This window comes from Vidua macroura, chromosome 5 (genome assembly GCF_024509145.1).
Source record: "Vidua macroura isolate BioBank_ID:100142 chromosome 5, ASM2450914v1, whole genome shotgun sequence".
Taxonomy (NCBI): domain Eukaryota; kingdom Metazoa; phylum Chordata; class Aves; order Passeriformes; family Viduidae; genus Vidua; species Vidua macroura.
In genome coordinates this window covers 70,394,295-70,419,264 of record NC_071575.1, presented here as the reverse complement: position 1 = coordinate 70,419,264, position 24,970 = coordinate 70,394,295, and the positions used below count along the sequence as shown (strand labels likewise).

The window sequence follows — 24,970 nt, the reverse complement described above, 5'->3', positions numbered from 1 at the left end:
CTGCCTTTGAAGCTGAATTTTGGGATCCCACTTTACTTATTTATTTATCTATTTATTTACTCCCATCCTGAAGGCTGACACTCATCACAGTGAGGGGGAGGGTAGGAAAAGTGCAGCCCGTGAGTTGTTCCTGCAAGGATTTCATCTCGGTCTGAGCAGAGGCACTCACCCCACAGAGAGACAGGAGAGAGAAGGGGCAGTAAGATTTTGTCTCTGCTCAAATCTGACAAGATCAGATGCTCACAGCCTACGTCTGAAGAAATTAGAAGCATCCCTGCCTCAGGAATTTATTTCTTAGAGGAATTTTTTTAGAAAGGAAATAGAGGAAATATTGGAGGAAATATTTATTAGAATTTGTTTCTGAGACCTTCAGATCTCTCAGCCCCTGTTTTAAGCACTAAGATTATTCCTTGCTGAAATTGGTAATTGTGCCTGTAGGCAGAATTCCCATTTTTCTCCTCACAAAAGGCAAGAAATGGCTTGTTACAGGAACTTGGTGCCACCTGCATCTCTCAGGACTCCCCAAAGCCAAAGAGTTGCAAATTTTCCCAGTCTGTTCAAGCTACTGCTGTTGCCATGAAACTGCCAAGACTGGGGAAAGAAGGAGCCCTCTGCTTCATAATCTAGATTAAGAGTAAGGAATTTGTTCTGTAGTAATAAGGATCAGCTTTTGGATCCAGATCTGCATGGATCTGGATTTTAGCTATCTTCCCAGGGGTGAGGGCCTAGTAACCAAATGTCCTGATGCTGTAACTCGTCTCCATCACACGTTTGGGCTGCCCTCCAAGCAGCAGGGTGAGGGTTAGGGTTTGCAAGAATGGGGTTTGCTCTACACCTTGCTTTCCTCCAACACTGTTTCTGCTCCTGTTTGGGAGAGCTGATTTGAATCCTGCAGCAGCACAGGACTTGGCCATCTGCTGCATCATCCTTAGTCCCAAAATGCAATGCCTGGATTCCAGTACATATTCTATTTATTTGGCTGCTCTGCTGTGCAGAAACTTCCTGGGCAAAGGACCTGGTGCTGTTGGTTTGCATCATTTGAGCAATTCAGCCTCTCATTAGTGACTCTGTGGCTCACACTGAGAGGTCTGGGTACTGGGAGGGACTGGTGATGGAGAAGCAGAGCAATTCTAGGCCAGGCTGAGTGGAGCTCTGGTCTAGCAGGAGATGCGCCTGCCCATGGCAGGAGGGCTGGAACGAAATGATCCTCTAGGTCCCTACCAACCCAAACCATTCTGTGATTCTCTGATGATTCTGTGCCAGCCACCAGGGCCAGGAGCATGCCTGCACCACAGAGCAGCATCTGCAGTACACAGGCTTGCAAGTGATTAATTATCTAAAGCAATCAGTTGCTAAGAATTTAAAGCAAACAACAATGAATTATTGAGAATTATCAATGAGCACTGCTAGAATCTGACCAGCTTTTGATGGCTCAGCTCTTTCTTGCCTCCATGGTCAGCAGGCTCAGGGCTTGATTTCTGAATGATGTCCAGCAGCATTTTATCCAATTATGATTTTCAGAGATGTCAGGATGAGATGGGGCTCAGGGCAGCGAGAGGGTATTTTTGCACAGCTGATTGTGCTTCTCCAAATGCACATTTGAAACGTGTGTGTGGATTTTTCAGCTCTATTCTGCCTAGCTGTAATCAAGGATGCTGTTTTCAGGTAGTTTTGGCAGCAAAGCCATGCTTTGATTTGGCCAGGGATCACTTGCAAACATGCCAGGAACGTTCATGCAGCTGCAGCCTTCACCAGAGCAGGGGCTCCACCTCCACTGCCCAGCTCCAGGATTACAACCAGCAGCACCCACTGAATCCCAGTTCAATACCTGCCTCTCCTCTGTCTGCTGGTGGCTTTCTGTGGGTCCCATCATGTCCCTGCCCTCTCCTCCCATCTCCAACCCCACCATGAGTCCAGCTCAGTTTCCTAAAGGAAACGCCCAAGCTGACATGTCAGAGTTTCCCAGCTGAGCCCAAAGCAGGACCTGGTGTCTGTCACCCCAGGAGCAGAGGACTTGGGATATTATCATCAAGCCCAGCCCCACAGCTCCCTCCTGTACCCAGAGCTCTGGATTCCCTCCAAGGTGAGAACTCAACCTGGTATTTGCAGCCCTGATGGCCTCTCTTAGGAGAAAGAGGAGGATGATTAGCAGCAGGGAGGGGATGCAGCTTCTTCTTCCTTCCTGCTTCCTTTGCTCCCTTCCCTTTCCCTGACGGCCTTCCCTGTGGCACAGCCTCCAGGCACTGCCCTGGAGAGAAGGATTTGATGGCAGGGAGATGTTTTGGTGGCAGGGAGATGTCAGCAAAGCCCTGAGCTCAAAAGGTGACATGGACAGGGTCTGTTCCATCCAGACCACCCTGGGTGCAGGTGCTGTAAGCTTTGCTTTCCTCTAGACACCATTTCGGTTTTTCCTCCCTGACCAGTAAATCTCTTTGTGCTCAAACGCACTACCTGTCCAGGGACTTTTTGGAGAGCTCAGTATGACCCTTGTTGTGTGCTGTATTTTTTTTCTTTTCATATATTACTTTTTTTTTTTTTTTGCTGGAGTTTCTCAGCACGCAACCACGCCATTGAAACCTACTGCGTGCAAAGCGTTGTATCCCCAACCCAGTGACATCCCACAACTTCCCATGCTCTTCTGCTCAGCTGTAACCATGCAGGAATCTCACTCCTTGCTGGGCTGCTGGGTGGACAACATTGTTCCCCTATTGAGTCATTAACAATGAGGTCATTGGGCTGGAAAGACAATGTCATTCAGCAGCCAAGAACCCAGCTGGCTGATCCCGGTTGTGTCTCATCTCCTATGACAAAGCCACTTTTAATTGACTAATTAAAGCTTTTGCAGGCTCCATCTTGGAAGGGATGACCAAAATAGACTTTGTTCTTTGTCAGCATTAAGTCAGGCCAGTTGGCTGATTAAGAAGCAAGACCTTTCTTCCTTCTTCACTTTGCCACTTGCTGTGCAGGCCTTAATTCCTGGTCCTGGCAATGGGAAAACCTCCTCAGAGATGTCCCACCATGTGTTGCAGAGCAAGCTGTTTGAATGAGGCTCCAAGGACATCAAGAAAGCTCACCCAAAGCCCACTCAAACCACTTTGGGATGGCCTCTCTGCGTTACCTTTTGTTGGACACTTGATATTTTGGGTGCCCAGCTCCTGTAAGGAGTTTGATATTGCACCTAAAGCCATTGGGGTGCTCCCGTACCCTTTAGGCCTTACAATGACAATTTGATCCACTGGCTGTGGGCCAAGGGCATTTTTCTTTCCATTTCTGGGCCATCTTTCGCTTTATGTACTTTTTGGGTGGTGCAGTGCAGGTGGAAAGCAGGGACGTGTCCGAGCACTGGCAAGAGATGTGCCCACAGTAAATCCCTGCTTCCCTCAGCTGAGTGTTCCTGCACTGCTGGGACCTTCACCACTCTCTGAATGAAGATGTTTTGAGCCCTGAGACCAGTGGCCACTTCTGCTCTTTGCATTTCTTGCTGTCACTGCCACTCTGAGTAATACCACCCCAAAACCAAAGAATAAATATGCCCTGATGGACTCCACAGGACAAATGCTGTTTCGTGCAGCTACCTTGCCATTTCCATGAAACCCTCAGGTTTTTTTCAGCCTGCAGTGTGATTGTCTCAAATCAGATTTATCTCCTTTTTGCTGCCCAGGCCCTGCTGAGCAGGAACGCTGGGTGTGTGTTTACCAGGGCCGGTGTCCCAGCCCTAAAGCACAGCAGCCGCTTCTTTTGAAGAACACACAAAGCAAGGAAGAGAAGCAATTGTTTGGGAGGAAGTTGAACCATAATGTAATAGACTCCCATGGGATTTACTATTAGTAATTATTTGTATTGCTCTGGCACCTAACCAAGGTTGTGGCCCCGGTTAGAAAGGTGCTGGATCAGCCTGTAGATGAAGACAGCTCTTCTGTCCAAAATCCGTCCACTCTTGCAGGCACACATGGGGAGACTGAGGCAGGGAGAGGTTGACAAGTGTAATGAGAGTTGTTTTAGAGAGTTGTGGCTCAGCAAGGAGGTGAGCCAGCACACAGTGCTTACAGGAGCATCCTTCCTCTCTGGGGATAAATCCTAGAACATGGAATTGCAAAATGGTTTGGGTGGGAAAGGACTTTAAAGACCATCACATTCCACCCCCCTGCCATGGGCAGAGATACCTTCCTCTGGACCAGGTTGCTCAAATCCCATCCAACCTGGCCTTGGACACTTCCTCTACTTGTGCTGCTTCCAGTTCCACCTAAGAGGCCATTGGGTACCAAATATGCTGTGCTGGAGGGTCCTGCCCTGGGACAGCACTGCAAAAGGTAGTTTCTCACTGTCCGTGCCTTTAATAAGTGATTTCTGTGATCACGTGTATTATCTTAAGGAGGGGAGGAGTAGGAGCTATCAAAGAACACAAGTGCTTCAAATGGAAACTGAGTCCCACTTCTCCTGAAAAACAAAATAAAACAAACAACAAAACAAAAAGCTAAAATGGATTTCTCTTTCTGTAAAACGGAACATTTCAGGAGAGTTAAATAATGAGGCAATTACGAATTTGCCAACAATGGAAGCTGATCAGATTACATGGGCCTGTAAAACCAGGGCCCTGTAAAGCCAGATCGTCACTGGAGCCATTTGGTGGGAAAGAAACTCAGTGCCAGACAGTCTTTAAATAGTTTTGAATAAGAGGGAGGGTTGGCTGTGTCCTTCCCTTCCAAGGCTCTCCCCACCTAAAGAATAGCACCGAGCCTCCTGCCAAGTCCAGCGTGTCCCGTCCATGCCCGAAGGCTCCACTCACAGGCCCAGTATATAAATATATATAGGTGCTCATGCATGCAGTGTGTATATATAGAGCTTCCCGATTATCTGGGAAGACCCCACCCTGAGGGAGGTGTGGGTGTGGAACTGGAGGGAAAAAAAAAAAAAAGGTGGGACCCAAAATAGCACCGACACACACAAAGGATCCCAAGGAAATGTGGAGCTCTCCTCACGGCATAGACAGGAAATCTCTGGGCTGCTGGCTCAGTAACCCCGGCTAGCCAAGGTCATGGGGGACTGGTGGAGGGATGGATCCTGACATCCACCTTGTGCAAAAATCGTGGGATGAGGAGTGTGAGGGGGAAGCCTTTATGTCAGTGATGATTTGCAGGTGTCCCAGATGTGCCTGCAGAGGAATCTGTCTCCAGCACAGCCTGAAAGAGAAGCAAAGTAGACAGAACTGGAGAGGATATTTAACCAGGAATCACCCAAAATTTTACCTAGAGAAGCCGGGATGCTTGAGGGCATCACCAGTGCCTCTTGGAGGTGGCTTCTGTGTCAGTTGGCATCACTTGTGTCTTTCACATCACCTTAGAGTGTCAATAAACCAAAGATCTCAGAATCACGGAGTATCTCCAGCTGGAAGGGACCCACAAGGATTATTCAGTTCAAGATATTTCAGGTCATCCTCTTTGGGCTCATCCTGGCTGGGTGGTGTGTGAGATGGACTGGGGGAGGCAACGTGACTTGCCACACAGAAAAGTAAATTTGCTGGCTGGAGGGCGTAAATTTGGGCTGATTTGTGACTCATCAGAGGTGCTGGGTGCACAAAGGAGGGTGAGGCTCTGGGCCTTATCCTGTCCCCGCCATCTCTTTTCCGCTGGTCCGTTCTGTCCTCGGGATAGGCAGGCAGTGTCCGAGTCCTGCCCTGAGCATGGCCCCGGGGGACTGGCAACCTCGCCAGGACAACGAACAGTGGGGGCAGGGGCAGGCAGAGCTGTTGCCTGAGGGCGATTCCTGCTGTAAATCTTCGGGGGAGGTGGAGAGGAAAGGGAGGTGCAAGAAGCAGGGGACAACGTATTGCAGTACCACAGCAGCACAAACTCACCTCCCACTCACCCGTCTCCATTTTTTCCCTTCTACAAGACCAGCCTGTGACCAGGCTGAGGTCTCCTCATTCTTTTGGGTTTAGGGTTTCTCCTCTTGTTTTCTGCCCCTCAGGGCTGTGGATTGGACCTCCTGTGTGCTGGGCCTGCAGCTTCAGCCTCCAGCTGAGGATGGCATCCTCGGTTTTGATGGCACAAGTTTGGGCTTTAGATCCCTGCTGCTAATACCAGCTTTAACGCCGCTCTGTGGTCTGGCTTTGTCAGGCTGTGAGGTTCCAGGGAAGCCTGTCCTTGCGCTTGGGGTTGATCCTTTTCCTTTAGGAAGAGCCCCTGCCACAAGAAAGGGAATATTCCCTCCCTTCCTCTTCCTCACTGCAAAAATTAGTGACACTCACAAAAAGCGAGGGGAGTTTTGGCTGCACAACCAACCCACAGGAGCTCTGCTCCACAAGAGTCTTGTGGCCCTCATTGCCCGTGGTATAAAGTCTACACACGTCGCTGATGCACGGCACCCAACTTGAGTGACATTGGATGTGACAGCTCTTCCCTGATGCCGGCCAGCTGGCAGAGGTTCAGCTGGCAGGATGAGTAGCTCAGGGCCAGCTCCATCCCTGCCTTGCTCAGCATGAACCCAAATATGGACCCAGCCAGCTGGAGAGGAGAGCAGGGTGAAGAATTTCATCCCCCTGTGCCACCCGACAACTTGTAGGGTGCTCTCTCCACTGCCTTCTTTGGTCCTGCCTTTCTCCATGGCAAAAACTGAGAAACACTGAGTTCCAGGGAGACCCAACTGTGGCCTTTCTGTAGTCAAGGGTGCTTATAAGAAAGATGGGGACAAACTTTTTAGCAGGGTCTGTTGCAATAGGACAAGGGTGCTTATAAGAAAGATGGGGACAAACTTTTTAGCAGGGTCTGTTGCAATAGGACAAGGGATGATGGTTTTAAACTGAACAAGGTACAATTTAGATTAGACACAAGGCAGAGATTTTTGATGATAAGGGTGCTGAGATGCTGGCACATTTTGTCCAGTGGAGCTGTGGATGCTCCATCCCTGGAAATGTTCAAGTTGGATGGGACTCAGAGCAACCTGATCTAGTTGAAGATGTCCCTGCTCACTGCAGGGGGGTTGCACAAGATTTTAAACATCTGTTCCAACTCAAACTAAGCTATGATTCTATGATGTGACATCAAAACTGATATCAACCAAAGCTTTCCATGCCCAGGAATTAGGAAGGGCCAACCTCAGCTGGGGAGGAAGGTGTGTCCCATCCCTGATGTTTGGTTAGTGCAACATTTAGGAGCTTTTTTTCTGGGGACCATCATCGAATTTCTCCTGAATTAACTTTCCTAAAATGCATCAGCTCCCCCTCATCAAGTTTAAGAGCTGAGGAGAGCTTGATTTAACTTACTTCATTTGGGCTAAATTAAATAAAGACGGATTTAAAGCTGAACAAGAGTGGCCACCTGGTGGGTTGTGTGCACTTTGACTAATCCACTCTGAAATCATACCTCCTTTTAATTTTAGATCATTTTTTTCTGAGTACCCCTGTGTAGACAAGCCATCAGGCTGTATAAAGATCAGCTCCTGCCTTGCGGGCTCACGTCCTCACTCCTTCCCAATCTGTCTGGAGTGAAGTCCTCCAGGAAAAGCCAGCAAGGGATGATTCATCTTTCTGGGGTGAAAAGCAGAGGGAGGAACTTCTTCTCTGTCTTAATGAATAAATCTGTGTCCCCAGACACCCTCGTTGGTGAGCAGCAGGGCTGGAGAAAGGAGGTCAGGTCCCCAGGAGGGGCTGCGGGGATGTGACAGTTCAGCCCTCAAGAGCAAAGCTGATGCTTTGGCCAAGCAGCTCATGGTGTCGGCTTCTCCAAAGGTCTCCTTCCCACCACCTTGAAAGCCCCGCAGCTCCTTAGTGCTGGAATCAACTCATGGCCCAGCCCTCAACCCTGGGGAGAGGTGGTGAAGTTCCTCCAACCCTTCTTCCACCCTGGAGAGAGGTGGCGAAGGTGGATGGGATCCTCATGTGGTCAAGGTGGAATTCCCAATCTGGCAGCCCCAGTCTTTAGGTTCTTCTCATGGACCTGAGATTCCTGTCCAAGTTCAGAAAAATCTAGACTTTTAAGCTATTTGCCTTTTCTTAAAAAAAAAAAAAAAAGGCCTTTTTAGTGCTCATGTCCACAGACAAAATCCTGAAAGACCATCTTAAAGACTTACAACATTGAAGAAAAACCCCAGATATTCAGTGTATAACAAAGTTCTGTATTCTTACAGCTTTCCTGCAGTTTTCAGTGTTGTGTTGACTCACAACCACTGCTTTGGGACAGAAGCACCTGTGCTTTACCTTGATCCAGAGCGATTTTCTGGCCCATTACTCAGTGTAAACCTTGAGTTTCTTCCAAAGTCCTGTGTGACTTTTGCAGAAACAGCGGGGTCTCAGGGCTAAACGTACCAGACACCGTGTCCTTCAGCGATGGGTGATTGATGCTCTCTTGATACACGCCACAAATCCTCCTTCAAAGCAGCAAGGTCATCATGGGATAGCTCCACTCCAGTGGTACAAAGGATTCAGGAGAGGACAGGAGCATGGCCACGCTCTGTGTTTCGGAGGGACTGGCTGGGACATGAGGCATTTTTGGCTCGTGCTCCCCCCGTTTCTGCTCCAGCAGCTCTGGTGCCATTTCCTACATGACGAGGTGTTTCTGGCTGCAGAGACCCCAGCTCATTCTGCAGCCTGGGAGCCAGGTCCCTTAAAAATCCCATCGTGGATAGGATGGAAACATCCTCTTTCCCCTGATGGAAAGAGGACTATTTCCAGGCTTCATGGTGAAGAATGCCTGTGGGTTGCGTGAATAGAGGTGGGCACATGTGTTTGTGTTGGTTTGATTCCTTGACAACCTCCTGTGAAGGATTTCGGAGCCTTCATTTTCCACAGTGGTCTTCCTGTCTCCTTCTGATGGTTTTTTTGTCTTTCCCCCTTCACTTTTTAGATAGCCATACATTTTCCATGAGAAGAGTTGTGGAGACACAATCCCAAATAGGATGTCCTATGTTTATCCATAAGAGAGGCTGGACTTCCCACTGCTGGCATTCCTCTCCACTGGCTGGAGCTGGCCATGGGATGCAGAACAGCCTGGGATGGACCAGCTGAGTCCACTTGAGTGAGAAATGCCACTGATCACAAATTTCTGGCAAACCCCAGACTCTGAGGAGAAATTCAGAAGAGTTCCAAGCGTGGCATGAAGGATAATTCAACGACAATGTTTTTGAGAAGGTGGGAGTGAGGAACGATGAGATATTCCTGCTCCCTCAAACCCACTGCCAGGTCATTAATTAGTGCAGCAAATGAACCCATTTCTGCCTCCCCAAATGTGGTTTAGAGGGACCAAGGGAATGAAGAGGAGACAAGTCAGGGCTGCAGGAGGAGTGTGGGGAGGTGTGCCTTGGGATGATTATTTTTAATATTTTGTCACACTTCCAAATGAAACAGCAGACAAGCTGAGCTGGCTCAAACACTTGCAGAAAGAGCTGATGGGGAATTTGTTAATGAAGCAAGTTTGTCATCAGAAAATGCTGGTTCATCAAAACCTGGGTTCTGGGGACATGTGTTGCAGTCCTGGCAGGAAAAGTGTATCAGGCTGCGGGTGGGTTTCTTGGTTGAAACCAAGGAGGCTTAAAGGCTGTTGTGTGAATAAAATAAAGCCAGGCAGATCTAACAGAGAGGATGAAGCAGCCAAAGCTCATGTGAGGTTTGCTTCAAGTCCTGCTCTTTGGGCTTCAGGGTTACATGTACTTGGTAAAAATAGGGAAAACTTGATTTTTTTTCCCAGTTCTGGAAGCAGAGTGGCCTTTTGGCTACTGTAGGGATGTGATTCACTGCAAAATGCTGCAGACTTAGAGTCCTCAAGATGATGCTAAAATGCTGTGAGGACATTCTCCAGATCTCCTGCCAAGGGGCACCTCCAGGCTGGCAGTGGAGTAGGAAGCCCTGGATGCTCCTCTCCATCTGGAGATGAGGCAAAGCTGCTTGGGGCTTGAAGCACATCCATTTCTTTCCCCTGCCCTGCTCCAAGTCCAGACAGTAAGGGTCTGTTGGGAAGGGTTTTCAGGGCAGAGGCTGTGGCTGTAGATTCCTTCAATTTGACAGCAGAGAAGAGGGCATTGTCAGCATTATTGCCTCGGCCTCACTGTCACTTCCATGCACGATGTAAAGAGCAGCAATTTGAAGAGTTTTTTCAATAGAGTCTTTTCACAGCAGGGCAAAGGAGGTTCCCTGCTGACAGTAAACACAGTGGATTTAAATCAGAGTCCAGGCGCACTCATTTCATAGAATGGTTTGGTTTAGAAAAGACCTTAAAGATCATCTCATTCTAACCCTCCTGCCATGGGCAGGGACACCTTCTGCTATCCCAGGGTGCTCCAAGCCCTGTCCAGCCTGGCCTTGGACACTTCCAGGGATCCAGGGGCAGCCACAGCTTCTCTGGGCACCCTGTGCCAGGGCCTCCCCACCCTCACAGCCAATAATCCCCTCCCCTGACCTGCTGCCCACACTTCTTTGATGCAGCCCCTCCCCAAGTGTTATTGCAGCACTTATTATACCCAGCCATCAGGTCTCATCTTTAACATTTTGCAGAGCAATTCTATCAAACTGTTCTGCAGCAGTTTTTATTCTGGCAGGGGTTTGGAGAGGATATGTCTGCACTGGATGATTGGACTGATGGATTAGAGGCAAATGTTCTGGCAGCTGCTGTTGGACCTTTCCCCATTCTCTAACCCAGGAAGCCAAGTTGATCTTTGGCCTGGGTGAAGCCATTTCATAAAGCTGATGGTGAGGTTGGCAGCAAAGGGGTTGGGTGATGCTCATTAGGAAAGCATCCTAAGACATGGAGAGTGCCAGGGTGGTGTGTAAAACGTCCTTGTACCACATCCCTCACTAAAATCTCTGCAGACAGCTCAGGAAGACCCTGTTTGGATCTCATCTCTCCCTAAGCCAATGGAAGGGAAAGAGCCTCTGCACAGGCAAAATTTAAAACCCTGTGAAGTAACCACTTGCTCTGGTAGCCCAGCTTAATTCCAGGATAAATAACACTGCTCTGTGATATTCTGCCAATCTGATCCCTCTCACAGTTTCAAAAGGAGGTGACAGATTTCCTGTCCTCTGCAGTGACTGGGCTCCGCTGCACCTCAGACATGGCTGCGTTGCAGCAGGTGGATAAAACCCTCCTCGCTCCCAGGAGCCTCTTGCAATGCAAAGAAAAGTCCAGGAGCTTCCTCACTCACTTTGGCAAATGCTGTCCCCTAGGAAAGGCCACCCCCGGAGCCTCAGCCCCTGCTTTGCCTTTGATGAACTCAACCCGCTGCCCCTGTTCAATCAGGAAAGGCTGCACAAAAGAGAAGGAAAATAGGAACTTCCTCAGGGCCTGGCTTACATCCCTTCCCCTTCCCTGGGTTGCCCAGGCTCCTTAGCTTTCTCATCCCGCCTTGGGAGGAGCAGGAGCTGGCTGGTGTAAGGCTCCGAGCCGGGCTCAGCCTGCCGGCATGGGGTGTGTCACCCACCATTTCCTAAGTTATTCTTTTGAGTTTCCTTTTCTCACTATTAATAGAATTTCAGCCAATATCTGAGCTGTTTCAACAAGGTGGATGGGGGGGAGGCAGGGGGAGGCGTTACCAAAATAGGAAGTGGGAAGCTGTTGGGGAGGGAATTAATCAGAGGAGCTGCGTGGAGAGGGAATTAATCCCTGGCTTTGGGTGGGCTGTGGGAGGATGGACGGGACATGTCCTTTCACTTTGCATTTTGAGCCTGTTTGATTATCTTTTTGCGCTCCAAGCCTTGACCTTTCCAAAAAAGCTCCCCTGAGTGCCTTCCCCAGCCTGCAAAATTCCACGTACTCACTGCACTGAGGTTACAACCAGAGCATCACTCCATGGCATGGTTAAACTGGGAGAGAGACACTTGAGATTAGATATTAGTTGGAAATTAGTAGGAAATTTCCTGCTGTGGGGGTGATGAGGCCCTCAGAGAAGCCGTGTCTGCTCCATCCCTGGAAGTGTTCAAGGCCAAAGCTTGGAGCATCCTGGGGTAGTGGAAGGTGTCCCTGCCCATGGCAGAGGGTCGGACTAGAGGCCCTTTAAGGTCCCGTTCAACCCAAACCATTCCGTGATTCCATGAGTTAGAGGTGGTGCACAGCAGCTCAAAGCTGTGTCTGGAACTGCTATTGCGAGGAGCTGTGTTGGCACAAAGCAGCTCACCTTTCCTTTTACATTTTGGGTGACTTTTCACATCCCACCAGCCCCTGACCAGAGAACTCCCACGCCATCCCCATCCACAGCCACAGGGGCACTTCCAGCCTCCCAAACGGGCCGAACGAGCCCGTCTGGGTAATTAGCAATAAGGGAAAGTTGTGTCCCCTCCTGGCTTCCCCATCCCAGACACACTGTATCGCAGGCCCGGCCATGGGATACACGTATCCGGACATGAAATCATGTTTTTGCAGCGCACTCATTTCCTCCTGTTTGGCCGCCGAGCTCGCGGATGCGTGCAGGGCTCGCGCCCTCCTCCCACAGATCTACCCCACACCCAGCACCAGAGGTTTGGGGTTTCTGAGGGACAAGAAACAAGCAAGAATGCAAGAAGAGAAGCGCAGAGCAACCTTTAGACTCACTGCAGCCAAGTCAAAATACCCCCAGTAGCTGCTAAATTGCTCTCCTCTTCCCTAAAATAGGGAATTGGTGACGGTCCAGAAAAGTGAAATCAAAAAAACGGCCTTGGAGTGCCAAAGTGCAGCCAGGAAGGTCAGGGGCAGGTGTTTTTTTTCTGCCTTCTGGAAAACAGGGTGATGAACTCTGGCTGAAATTCAAGTGGACTTTCTTTTGAGAAGGGTCTCCTCTGGGCAAGGGAGTGATAACTTTGAGGATCTCTCCTCCATCCTCCTCCTCCTCCTCTCTCATAGATGTCTTAAATCCTTTTCTCTCCGGGCTCATGGCATGAAGGGATCACTTGTCCCCTGCAAAAGGACTTACTGTATCTTTTGTGAGTGATTTTCATGCTGAAGGGGCCCCAGACATAATCCTGTCCTGTCTGGCTGTTCTTACCAGGGGTTTTCCCCTCCTTCAACCAGATCCTTTTAGTTTCTTCTGTTGGGGACAGTTGTCAGGCAATACTGGCCACCAGCCCAGGCAAACAGGGGCTCGTTACCAGTTATTACCCCTGAGTCCACCACTGAAATTTGGCATAGGTGGCCAGCGAGGGAGGAAGAGATTGGGGAAAAAAAAAAACATTTTCTGGCATTTGAAAGAGATACAGTACATGTGGAAGGAAAACAGTGACTCCTGGGACTGTGGTGCTTGTTCCGTAGTTGTTTCTGTTTTGGAATTAAGTTTGCAATGGGTTTGCCTAAGCCAGATCTTCTGTGGGTGGTGATACTGCAAGACACCAAAAAAAAAAAAAAAAAAAAAAAAAAAAAAAAAAAAAAAAAAAAAAAAAAAAATTTCTCTAAATGAAATGAAATGCATTTTTCCCCAAAGCTGCAGTGAGACAGAGTCCCTGGACAAACAACAACATTAAGCTCAGAGCAATAAAGCTGCAGGAAGGTATTGAGCCCCGTGATTGCAGCAGCACCTTGTGCAGCAGCAGTGAGAAAACAGTTTAATTTAATGCAGCAGGATAGAAAAAGGTAAATTTTGCTGACAGAAAGGTGCCCCAAAAGCTGCAGGAGGGGTGTGGAGATGAATGTTGCTTCTCCCCTGTGGGAGAGGATCTTGCCCAGCTGTAGCCACAGCCCCTCTCCACTGGTGTGTTGTAGGTCTAGCCCATGATGCTTGATCCCACTTAAATCACTGGTCCTGGCTTAATGAGGAAGAATAAATGGATTTTTAACATCTCTTGACCTTAGTGAAGAGGAACACTAGTGGATGCAGAGATAAAGAAAGATAGAATACTAATGAAATTTTTGGGCACCAACTCGAGTCTTGGTTCTTCTCCAAGTCATTTTTTTGGGATTGTGTCACTCTGTGCCCCAAAAAAGACTCTTCTACCACCCCGGCCAGGACTAACCTGGAGGATGTCACCAGATCTCTCCATTAGCAGAACAACCCCTTGCTTTAGGCTTTTGCTCTCTTTTTTTTTTTTGCTAAAAGTGGTAAAATCCTATCTGTATCTCCCCAGGGTGGAACAGGAAAGTGCTGGGGCAGGGATCCTGGTTCCTTGGATCACAGGGTGGTCCCAGATGGCCACCAGGACTGGCCTAGAGCCAAAGCATGGTCCTGTCCCCTTCTCTTGGGCTGAGTTGAATTGAATTGTCTTTTTGACCTCTGTTTGGAGCCTTTAATTTCTGCCCCTCTGGGATGAGGCTGGGGCATGAAGAGGAAATGAGAGCAGTGGGGGATTTCCTCCCTCCTCCCTTTCAACCCATTCTTTCTTTACATCTCTTTTGTATTGTTTCCACCTTTAGGGGATTTTTTTGTGCCTCTTTTGTTGTTAGACCCCCTGTCAAATTTTTACACCCTATTTATGGGACAGACCCGTTTTGTGGATGCCTGGACTCTCCCCAGCTTGGTGCAACCATCACTGACAATTCAACCCACACAAATTGATAACACAGCTAAGGAGGTGGTAGATCAAAACTCCCTCCTATCTTTAGCACCTGGGGTTCATCTGTCAGGACCCTGTGATGGTGTTTTACTTCTTTACCTCTTCTTCTCCTGCAGACAGCGGTCAGCCTATAGGAAATATGACTTATCTCCACAAAAGCCCTTTTCCTGCAGATGTAATGGAAATGTTTTCTCACAAGCCAAGTGTTTCCTAAAATAATTCATGCTGCTACTTTCAGTTACACTCACATCTTGATTGTGTTTCCAGGAGTGGCTGCCCTTGGTGGCTGGTGAGGAAACCATGTTTTGGGAGGAGATCTGAACTTTTACAAAGGCATGGAGTGACACGACAAGGGGTGATGGCTTTAAAGTGACAGAGAGCAGGGTTAGATGGGATATTGGGAAGAAATTCTTGTCTGGGAAGGTGGTGAGGCCCTGGCACAGGTTGCCCAGAGAAGCTGTGGTTGCCCCATCCCTGGAAACGTTCAAGGCCAGGCTGGATGGGGCTTGGAGCAGCCTGGGATAGTGGAAGGTGTCCTTGCCCATGGCAGGAGGGGTTGGAATGAGGTGATCTTTGAGGTCCCTTCCAACCCAAATCAGTCTGTGGTACTATGATTCCCCTGAAATGGTCAGGCAGTTGTATGAGCTGATCAGTGTAGGTCCATTCCAACTGAAATATTCTATATTCCATTCCTTTCCTTTCCATTCCCTGTTTGGATGGCTATGCAAGACCCAGCTGGAGCTCCTCTGCCTCCTCCAAACCCACTCTGTCCCCAGGCAGTTCCCACAGGAACCCAAACTTGTTGCAGCCTCCCAATCCCAAATCCCACTGCCCAGGTCCTTCTCAAGCCAGATCCTGACATGGTGGAATTAAATTTTCCTAGCAGAAACTTGAGCTTCATCAGATCTTTGATGCACAATCAGTGTCAATAGACAGGCTCTATAAGAGAAGATACTTTGCCTGTGTGCCAGCACAGAGGAACAAAGCAGATCTCTGGAGAGCAGCATTAGGCTAAAAATCAATCCTTGGAAGTGTGACTCCTGTTTTGGAGGGTTGGAAATAATATATTAATGCTTCATGGGGAAAAAAAAAAAAAATTGCAGTTCTTCTGCATAATCCCCAAATGGAAGAACCTTCTCCACAAATCAGGTCATTGCTTTGACTCCAGAGGGATCCATGGATAAAGTGGCTCAGCCCATGTTTCCTGAAAGGTGAAAAATTAGTCAAACTTTTCCAGGGTTGAATTTGAGCAAGAGCCCAAACTGGTGGTTGCCACATAGGGAAATTCCCTGTGGCCATTAGTGGAGCTCCTGCAGTGATTACAAACAGAAGAATAGACCCAGGATTTTATACTGGTTTAGCAGTGAAAATACCCCATTTTGGCATCACAGCACATTGCAGAGCTCTCTGCAGGGAGAGTTCTCTCTTGTCAGGTGAGTTGTCCTTCAGCTGCATCCCCCACTGAGGAACAGCTTCATCATTTGAAAGTTTAAAGCATTCTTCAGAAACCAAACACAGATCTCTTTGCATGTGATAATGTGAGGTAATTGTTTGGGCTTAATGATCTTGGAGGGCTTTTCCAACCTTAATGATTCTGTGATTCTGTCACCTTATCCCTTCAGGGATGTGGGAGACCCTCATGACAGGGATGGACACTTGCAGCCAGTGCATCTCTTGGATGTCCTCTTACAAAGGCTGGACCTGCTTTATTTTGGGAACCACTTGCAGGGTTTTGCATGGAAGCTGGTAGACCTCCCATCTGAGGGAGACCTGTGTCCTGAGACCCAGCAGGCCTTGTCCTCCTGCTCTTGCTCTAAAGTCCTGTTAGTTCGACTACGTTAGGAGGTTCCTCTTGTCCTCCTCTGCTCTACTTCCTGCTGGACACAGTGAGAGCAGAACATGGAATTTGATATGACTTTGGAGAGCACTAGGCAAGCCCTGAGTGAATGACTCGTGGTTTATACCAGTGTTTACTTCTACAAATACACATTCTGAGGGGAAACCAGGGGCAGTTCCCTTAGTTCAGCGTTTACTTTGGCGTTTTTACTTTTCCCCAGGGGTCAGCTCTCAGGATGATGCGGATCCTGCAAACCCAGGACAAACCCTGACCACCAAAAGCACGGAAACCACCACGGTGACCACACCTGCTGGCAAGAGCACTAGCGAGACCCCACTAACCACCACATCACCACCTACCACACTCCACACCACCGCCACTACCACGACTCAGCCCAGTGTGGTAGCAGCCACCACTACTCAGAGCACCATCAGTACAACCAGCCCGGGAACGTCGTCGTCCTCCACCACCACATCACCTACCACAGTGGCAGGGACCACCTCCACAACACCGGGGACCACATTGCCTGCCACCACCACCCCATCCCACACGTCTGGGCAGGACAGCTCCTCACACAGCACCGCTAGCCCCAAAACCACCCCTGCTGCAAGCTCCACTACTTCAAGGCAGCCCAGCAGTGCTACAGACAGTGCGGGGAGCTTGGGGACCACCGCTGCTGCAAAACCTGTGGTCACTAATGCAACCAGTACCCCAGGAGCTGTAGGAGCTGTTGGCACATTCTCTCCCACCACAAAGCCTCCGGGAAAGCAGCCTTTGGATCATTTGCCTAACACTACTGTGAGCACCACAGTGCTGGGAACTGACCCTTCCCAAAGCTCCAAGGAATGTGTTGTCCCTCCTCCACAATGTGCCACCAAGCAGCCTCCTCCTTCTTCCAGTTCTCCAGCCCCGTCCACCAGTCCTGGAAGCAGCAACACTTCTGTTACCCCTCCGATTGGATCCCCATCCCTCACCACCACTCTGATGTCACAACCTGGCAGCAAAGACACGGTCCCAGCAGCCACCATGACAACTCCTGGGGCAGGTAACAGGAGACAGGAACCTTGGTTTCTTGTGCTGGGAGGTCTTTTTTGTGTTTTCTGTTCCTCTGGCTACCTAAGTACCTCCTGCCATTCTGAGCTGTCTCATTTTAAGACTTTCCTGCGCAGTTGTCTGTGTGACAAGCGCGTGTTTAAGTCCCTGTTGTCCTCAGTGGAAGTCGAGTCAATGCAGTCAGTGAAATTCAAGGAATGAATCAGCTGGCAAAGTGCAGGCATTGGCTTTTGGGTGGACCAAATGGTGCCTGAAGCACCATCAACTGCAGTGGCTCGATCTTCAGTGACGGCGAGCGGGAGCAGCGGCGCTGGGTTGGGAACTGAGGCGGGAGAGCTGGGGAAGCAGTGTGACAGCCCCCAGAACGCTGCCCGTGGGAGATCCCTGGTGCAGCTGACAGCTTAGGGAAGGCTGGCTGGGCATGCACAGAAAATGAGCTTTAGATGACTAAGATTTTGTGGCTAAACTCCGAGTTTGCAACCCCTGGGGAGTCTGACTTTGGTAGGACGTCCATCAGTGCTGCGGGAGGGCGCTGGCTGCTGTCTAGGCAGCATTAGGAGTGTCCACGTGATGTTTAGGACCTTGCTGAACACCTGTAAGGTGTTTTCTCTGACCTCTGAAGTTTTACAGTCGTGTTAGCTCCTGGGTGTCCTGGCGAGGCACAGTTCAGCCTCCCAAACTGGCATTTTGTCTGGTAGCATTCACAGGGAATTCACAGACCCTGTGGGACTGTGAGGGCTCCATGGAGCCTTCCAGATTTGGCCGGGACTGTGGGTTCAGCTCACATCTGGCTCTGAATAAAAGCTGTGATCGCACTGGAGCCGTTCATTATCTTCCCCTGGAAAATGCTCTTCTTGACCCAATTTCCAGTTACCTGGAATACAGAAGCCACTCAAAAACCATCTCCATCCCACTCAGCCTCTCAGCTGTTGGCATCACTAAATGGGCCAAGGTTTTATTGCAAGGCCATCTTTACTGGCTTCCCCCAAGTCATGTTTTCATGTGTGGGCAGGAATGAGGTGAAATGGATATTTTCATGAAGGATGTTTCTTTTTCCTTTCTTTCCCCTCCTGCTCCACAGGACTGTTCTCCACTGAAGGATCATATATAAAATTATGTAAATTCAAATTTGGCCTCAAGCATTAAGCCTGAAGAGGTCTAAAAAACCCTTCATATTTAATAAATAGCTGGCAGAATGCATTAGAAACAGATGGCTTTGGAATTAATTCTCTCCTGGAGCCTTCAGAATGTGTCTGGGAGAGAAATATCCCTCATTTTTTCTGTGGAAGAGGTAGGAGTCCTGAGAGCAAACAGGCTGTGAACATCCTGTGGCATTTTAATTCTCTTTGTTACCACTTAAGGATCAATTAGGAAGCCAGGGATGAAGATCCATGTCTTCAAAGGGATCTGGGGAGGCAGGAGGCTGCTGTGCTCCCACTGCACAAAAAATTCTAAGATGATGCAGAGCTTAACCAAGTCCTCAGAGGTGACCTCAGGTATCAGAGACACCTGAATGGGGCTGGTAGATTTGGGACTTGTGCCCTTCTGGAATACCAGGCAGGACACCCCAGGCTGTCTCCTGTAGAACCAGGCACTACTTCTAAGCTTGTCACCCCGGAATTTTTCCATGGAGGTGCAGTCAGCAGAGGTTATGGTGTCACATCCCCTCCCAGCAGAGGCGGGTGGCAGATCCTGGGTAGGATTTCTTGAGGAAATCTCCGTGGAAGACACCCCAGATAATGTGAAAGGAGGGTCACCCCATACTTCTAAGTGATTACCCAGCTACCCACACACAGCCATCCACTGGCCTTTGGTTCCTCTCTGATGAGTTTCAGCAGCAGCAAATAGAATCAGTAATCAGATTATTTTCCTATCAAATTTTAAAAATATACAAAATTAAAGAAGCAATCTAAAGCCTCTCCAGCACAACGAGCTTCAAGGAAGAACTAGAGATGAAAACTGATTTTGAGGTGATCTCTAACAGGGCTATGCCATCTGTATCCTCTATACTGTGTCAGTGTCTGTCTGCTTGTTTTTTGGTGCATACTGGGGAGCCAGACCAGAGCACCCACGACGTTGGATCTGCCAAACCCACCAGCACCTCCCAGAGCCCTGCCAGTGCCCAGCCTCCAGCCTCAGGGGACGAGACAGACCAGGCAGAGAGCTGCAGTTCTGGCCACCAGCAGCCCAACATTTCTTCCCAAAATGAGGTAATGGCACCAAATGGGAAGGTGGGCACCTCTCAGTGGTATTGATTTAGCTGCCATCCCACGTGCACGTGGAGTCTGCAGCTCTTCTCACTGTTTCTGTGACACAGAGAGAGAGACCTGCCAGCAAAGCAATTCCAGGTTGTAGAATCACAGAGCTGTTTGGGGTGGAAAGGACCTTTAGAGGTCATTTACTCCCATCCCCTTCTCCTGGAGCTTTCCAGAGAAGAGACAATGAGGATGAGGTGAAGGGGAGGGGTCTGGAGCACCAGGAGCAACTGAAGGAGCTGGGAGGGCTCAGCCTGGAGAGAAGGAGGCTCAGGGGCTCTGCACAACTCCCAGGAGGAGGTCAGGCTCTTTTTCCAGGAAACAAATGATGGGCTGTTGGATCGGTGACCAGCTGTCCTTCCAACCTTTGTCCACCACTCAGAGTTGCTTTTCTTCTGCCTTTCCAGCTCATCTGTAAAGAACAGGTGCAACACAGCAGGCCCACCATCCAGCTGAAAGAACCCAGAACCTGTGTAAGTACCACCTTTTTGACTTGCGCAGAGAATTAGCAGCTGTTGGAGGTTCATATTTTAACCTGTGGTACTCTGAGCATGTCAGAAAATGCTCAGAAATGAGGGAATTTCATCAAAGATGCAACCAATGTAAAATGGTGAATGCAAACCCGTGTTCAGCAGTGTCACCAGTGAGGGATGTGGCAGGAGGAAAGAGGCCAGTGTTGTCTTCTCCAAGTAGAAGGACCAGCTGAGCCCACTCAGGTCTTACAGAAAGACAAATGGAAAATTTTAAAGGATAAATCTTTCCCTATGCTAGCAGGAAAGCTTTTTGCCCAAATTGAGGGGCTGAAATTTTGTCCCAAAACCCAAGAAAAAAACCTGAGGTATTCCTCTACAGTTATTGTGCACTTTTAAGATCTTGTACCTCACACTGGGCTAGGGTGGCATCCAACTGCAGAGCCACTGGGAAGCAGAGGAGCCTGGAGTTTGGGACTCACTCTGCTCCTCAATGCTCTCATAGAACCCTTAAGTGAGAGGGAAAAAACTCCATTTCACTGGTTTCAGACCTTTTACAAGACCAGGGAGCAGTAAAATGTGGTGGGAAGGCTGGGGGCAGGCAAGCCCAACTCAGGAGCACACACCAGGACCCTTTCTGGTGGGTGGGCACTGTCTGCTGGTGTTCCTGAGGGATAACCACCTCCAGAATGGTTCTGGTGGAAACTGTGAGCTTCCTGGAATAGGGAAGACACACTATATTGGTAAGTTCCAAATAGGAAGAAGTTTTATGTTGGTGATAAAGAGGAAGAGACACCAGTAAACGTCTGGTGAGGTCCTGACAGAGCGACTGTGGGTAGGGCTCAGGGGTGGGGTTTGGCATGATAATGCTCTGGTTTCTAGCAGTGTAAACAGTGGAAAATTGGCACTTCAGGGACCTTCTCACAGCCTGTGCCATGGGCAGGGACACCTTCCACCAGACCAGATTGTTCCAAGCTCTGTCCAGACTGGCCTTGGACACTTCCAGGGATGGGGCAGCCTCAGCTTCTCTGGACAACCTGCTCCAGTGTCTCACCATCCTCTCAGCAGAGAATATCTTCCTAATATCTAATCTAAATCTCTCCTCTTTTAATTTAAAACTGCTCCCCTTTGTCCTGTCACTCCCTGTCCTAAGTGAATCACAGAATCAGCCAAGTTGGAAGGGACTCTTGAACTAAGCCACCCTGTGTTCACAAAACCCCTCCAGAAACATTGTGAATGCAACTACTGACCACAGCAGCTCTTGAAATTCCCTGTACCTGGGTAATGGCCCTGCCTGGCAGCCCTGGAAAGGGCTTGGACCTCCCAGTATCATCCACTGTGCTCCTGGAGGAGGGAAAGCACCTAGCTGCTGTGTGTTGTCACCTTCCTACTCTGGCTGCTGCTGGGTGTAAATGCTCCTTGCCCACACACCTGCAGTAGTGGTGATGTCCTCAGTGATGCTGCTCTCAACGCTGAGGACGATTCCAAGAAGGGACCTTATTTCCATGGAAGCCCAGCAGGATGGTCTCTCCTGAGACCACCCCTTTCCCCACGTAATATCTGCACACGGCTGCAGGTTCATGCTGGAAAACCTTCTCATCAAATTTTGTATTGAATGTATAAAAATATTCAATCAGACTGACAAAATCCAGTTTTGGAGCCTAAAGGGACTTTGGACCGGGCTGGTGTTTAAAGCTTCCCCCCTCCTTCTGGGCACAGTGATGTTCCAGAGCTGCTGTCCTTCCCAGGGAGTTGTACTGGGAGGCTTTTGGAAGCAGGGATGGTAAGGCTGGGAAGCACCAGCGAGCTGAGGGATGGGCAGACACCACATCTTGGCATCATGGCCTGCTCCAGGGCCATGGAACATTGGAGCTGCTGAGCCAGGGAGTCTCCCACCCTGCTTCCCTTTGATTCTTCTGGGTGTAATAAGGAGCCAGAGCGCCGTTAGCACAAAATGCCAATTACGCCCCAAAACAGCCACAGAAAGGCTGCAGGGCTGCAAGGGTGCATCCTCCCATCCCATCGCCCTCCTCCTCGGCTGCCAAAGCACCTCCCCACCACGCGCTCTTAACTTTCCACTTGTTGTATTCCCGAAAATTGCAGCCCATTTCGTGCCTCCCAAGCCGAGCAGATAACGGAGAAATGGCACTATCTGGTTTCCCTGCTTTGTAGGCCTGGTAAACACGTCTGTAGCCAAATCCTGACAGCAAAGTGAAAAAATCCTCTGCGTTTCACAACCCGTGGGAAAACAGGAAAGTGTGTGCTATAAGGAGAAGTGTTCCAGAAACAGCTCCAATCCTGCTCTGAGAACACGCCAGAGTCAGGGTGGCATTGTACTAAAAATTCAGAACCAAAAAGAAGCCAGGGCAATGTGGGGGGACCAGCGGTGGGGGACATGTCTGGATCACACAGGGCAGGGGAGAGGACAGTGCAGAGCCACCCACCCCATTCACAGCTGGACTGGTGGGGCAGCACCAGTGGTGGGGGTACCCCAGCAAACAGTTGGAACTGAAGCCAGGAATTGTAGACCTTTCACCCCACCACACCTCACTTTCTCCACAAAACAAGGAACTCAAACTATAAATCCTTTAAAAAAAAAAAAAAGCCAAGTATACAGCTGGTACCACTTTGTGGACTGTAGATGTTTCACAGGCTGGTTGTTTCCCTGCCTCCTTCCTCTTCAGGTGATGCTTTGAACCAATGCTGAACAGTTTGGTCCATGTTCCCCCACCTTCTCCTTCTCCTTCCTTTGATTACAGCAGGATCTTAATGAGTTTTTTAGTAAGGCTTATTAGCTCAATACTATACATTCCAGAGGATGACTTCTTCCTGGCTCACAAATGCAGTTTCATTTGGGTTTCTCCTGCCTTGGAAGGGATAGGTGGAGGATGGGTGGATGGATGGATGATGGATGGATGGATGGATGGATGGATGGATGGGTGGATGGATGGATGGATGGGTGGATGGATGGATGGATGATGGATGGTGGATGGATGGATGGATGGATGGATGGATGGATGGATGGATGGATGGATGGATGGATGATGGATAAATGGATGCATGGATAGATGCTCTGCTCCTCATCCTAACCCCAAATTGAGTTAGGTGAAGCAAGAAGAGATGGTGACAGATGTGGTTGGTGTAGCCTGAGCTGTGGTTCAGCCACACAACTCTTTGCCCATCTCCCAGGTGTTCCTCCTCCATCGTGTCCCCCCACCTGGACACAGATGTGTCCAAGGAGCCGAGTCAGTGGATGCTGGGGAGCACCAGAACCTGCTGCAGTGGGAGATGCAAAAACCACAGCAGGACTACTCAAACCCGCTGGAATTGCTGTGTGACACCCACCGGTCCCGGGACACAGGACAGTCCCTGGAGCAGGCGGAGGGACTCCCTCACCGAGCAGGGTCGTGGTCCCCCCTCACCCGTGCAGCTGCCGGGGGTGGTTTGTTGACTCAAGTGCTGTTACCTCATTCAGGGATGTTGGTTTTATGTCCCCGCCAGTGTGGGAACCGGATCCAAGCTGCTCGGCAGCGCCTGTCAACTCCGGCCAAGGAATGCGAGCGGCTCGGGCGGCGGAGGGGGAGCTGCCAGGGGCATCCCTGCCGGCCCAGCGGCCTCACCCTGCCCTCTCCAGCCCTGGAAAGGGCCAATCCCTCCAGTTCACCCTCTGAAGGGCTTTAGGCACTGCTCACCAGCTGCCACTGAAGTGGTCTCCGTGAGGTTTTAGCCTCGCATCCCATTTCCCTCCCCACCCAAAAAAAGGGTCTCCTTTTCCACCCCACGGGGTGTTAGGGGAAGGAACAGGTTATTGAGGGCTGGGGGAAAGCAGAGCTGCGGCAAAACCAGGGGAAGGAGGATGCAGGGAGGCAGCAGAGGCTTTCCCTTCCTCTGCCAAGCAGAAAGTGCTGCACAGACAGGGACTGGTAAATCACAGGACATTCCAAGCGTAGGAGCACAACCCAGCGTCCAGACGCGATAAAACCACCGCCACCACCAAGCTACAGCCCCCTCCTCCCTGTCCTGCTGGGAACCGGCTTTCCAGGGAATGCTGCCCTCGGGCTGGGGCAGATTTCCCATCCAGCTCTTTTCCCAGGGATGGTACAACCCCACAGAGGGGCCCCGGGGAAGCTCTCCCGGTGCAAAGCGAAAGGACAGGCAAGGGACAGTGGCCGTTCCCAGGGACAGCCAGGGCCTCCCGATGCTGGGCTCACCCTCGCACTGTACCCGGGGCCAGCCTTCCGCCCTGGCAAGTGCATCCTGTCTCCACTGCTGCTTCCCAAATATTTAGATAAGATGGGGTGAGATTAGGTGCGTCCCTGGGCCGGGCTGCTCCCATCCCTGCGGTGCAGCAAGTGAGGTGCTGCCAGCCACCAGGGGTGCTGGGATGGGAGGGCAAGGTTTGGGGTGATGTAGCGGGCAGGAGCAAAGCCTTTCCCAGCCAGGCACCTCATTTCAGCAGGGATTAAGGACTTTTACCCCAGGATCACCTGCACGTGAAAGACTCGTGCACGCAGGAGGTGTTATATACGGCACCTCTCACATAGGACCTGTGAGGGCCCGGTCTGTGCACAGCATCATGGAATGATTTAGGTTGGAAAAGCCCGCTAAGATCATCAAGTTCAACCATTAACCCAGCACTGCCAAATCCACCACTAACCCATGTCCCCAAGTGCCACATCCACACGTCAGGATCTGTGCAGGCAGGAGGGTGAGCACTTTAGGGAGCACCCAGATGCTACAAAGCATCGAGCAAAAAACCTCAGGAACACCCCAGAGGGAGCGTGGGCTCCATCCACCCCTCTCCCATCTCTCCAGGGATGCTTTGGTTTCCCCAGAGAAGTTGTGGTTTCCCATCCCTGGACGCGTTGAAGGCCAGGTTGGAGGGGCTTAGAGCAATCTGGTCTACAGAAGTTGT

The 24,970-nt window shown here is 50.0% G+C and overlaps 1 protein-coding gene across 4 annotated transcripts in view; it reads left to right on the top strand.

Annotated features, from left to right (window-relative positions):
• The window catches only part of PODXL (podocalyxin like), a 45,448-nt gene that overhangs the window by 12,544 nt on the left and 7,934 nt on the right, over positions 1 to 24,970 (top strand). For all 4 annotated transcript variants that reach the window (XM_053978378.1, XM_053978377.1, XM_053978376.1 and 1 more), the window contains exons 2-4: positions 16,498 to 17,322; positions 19,389 to 19,540; positions 19,993 to 20,058. In XM_053978378.1, coding sequence (XP_053834353.1) covers positions 16,498 to 17,322; positions 19,389 to 19,540; positions 19,993 to 20,058 — 1,043 coding nt within the window. The remainder of the gene's footprint in view (positions 1 to 16,497; positions 17,323 to 19,388; positions 19,541 to 19,992; positions 20,059 to 24,970) is intronic.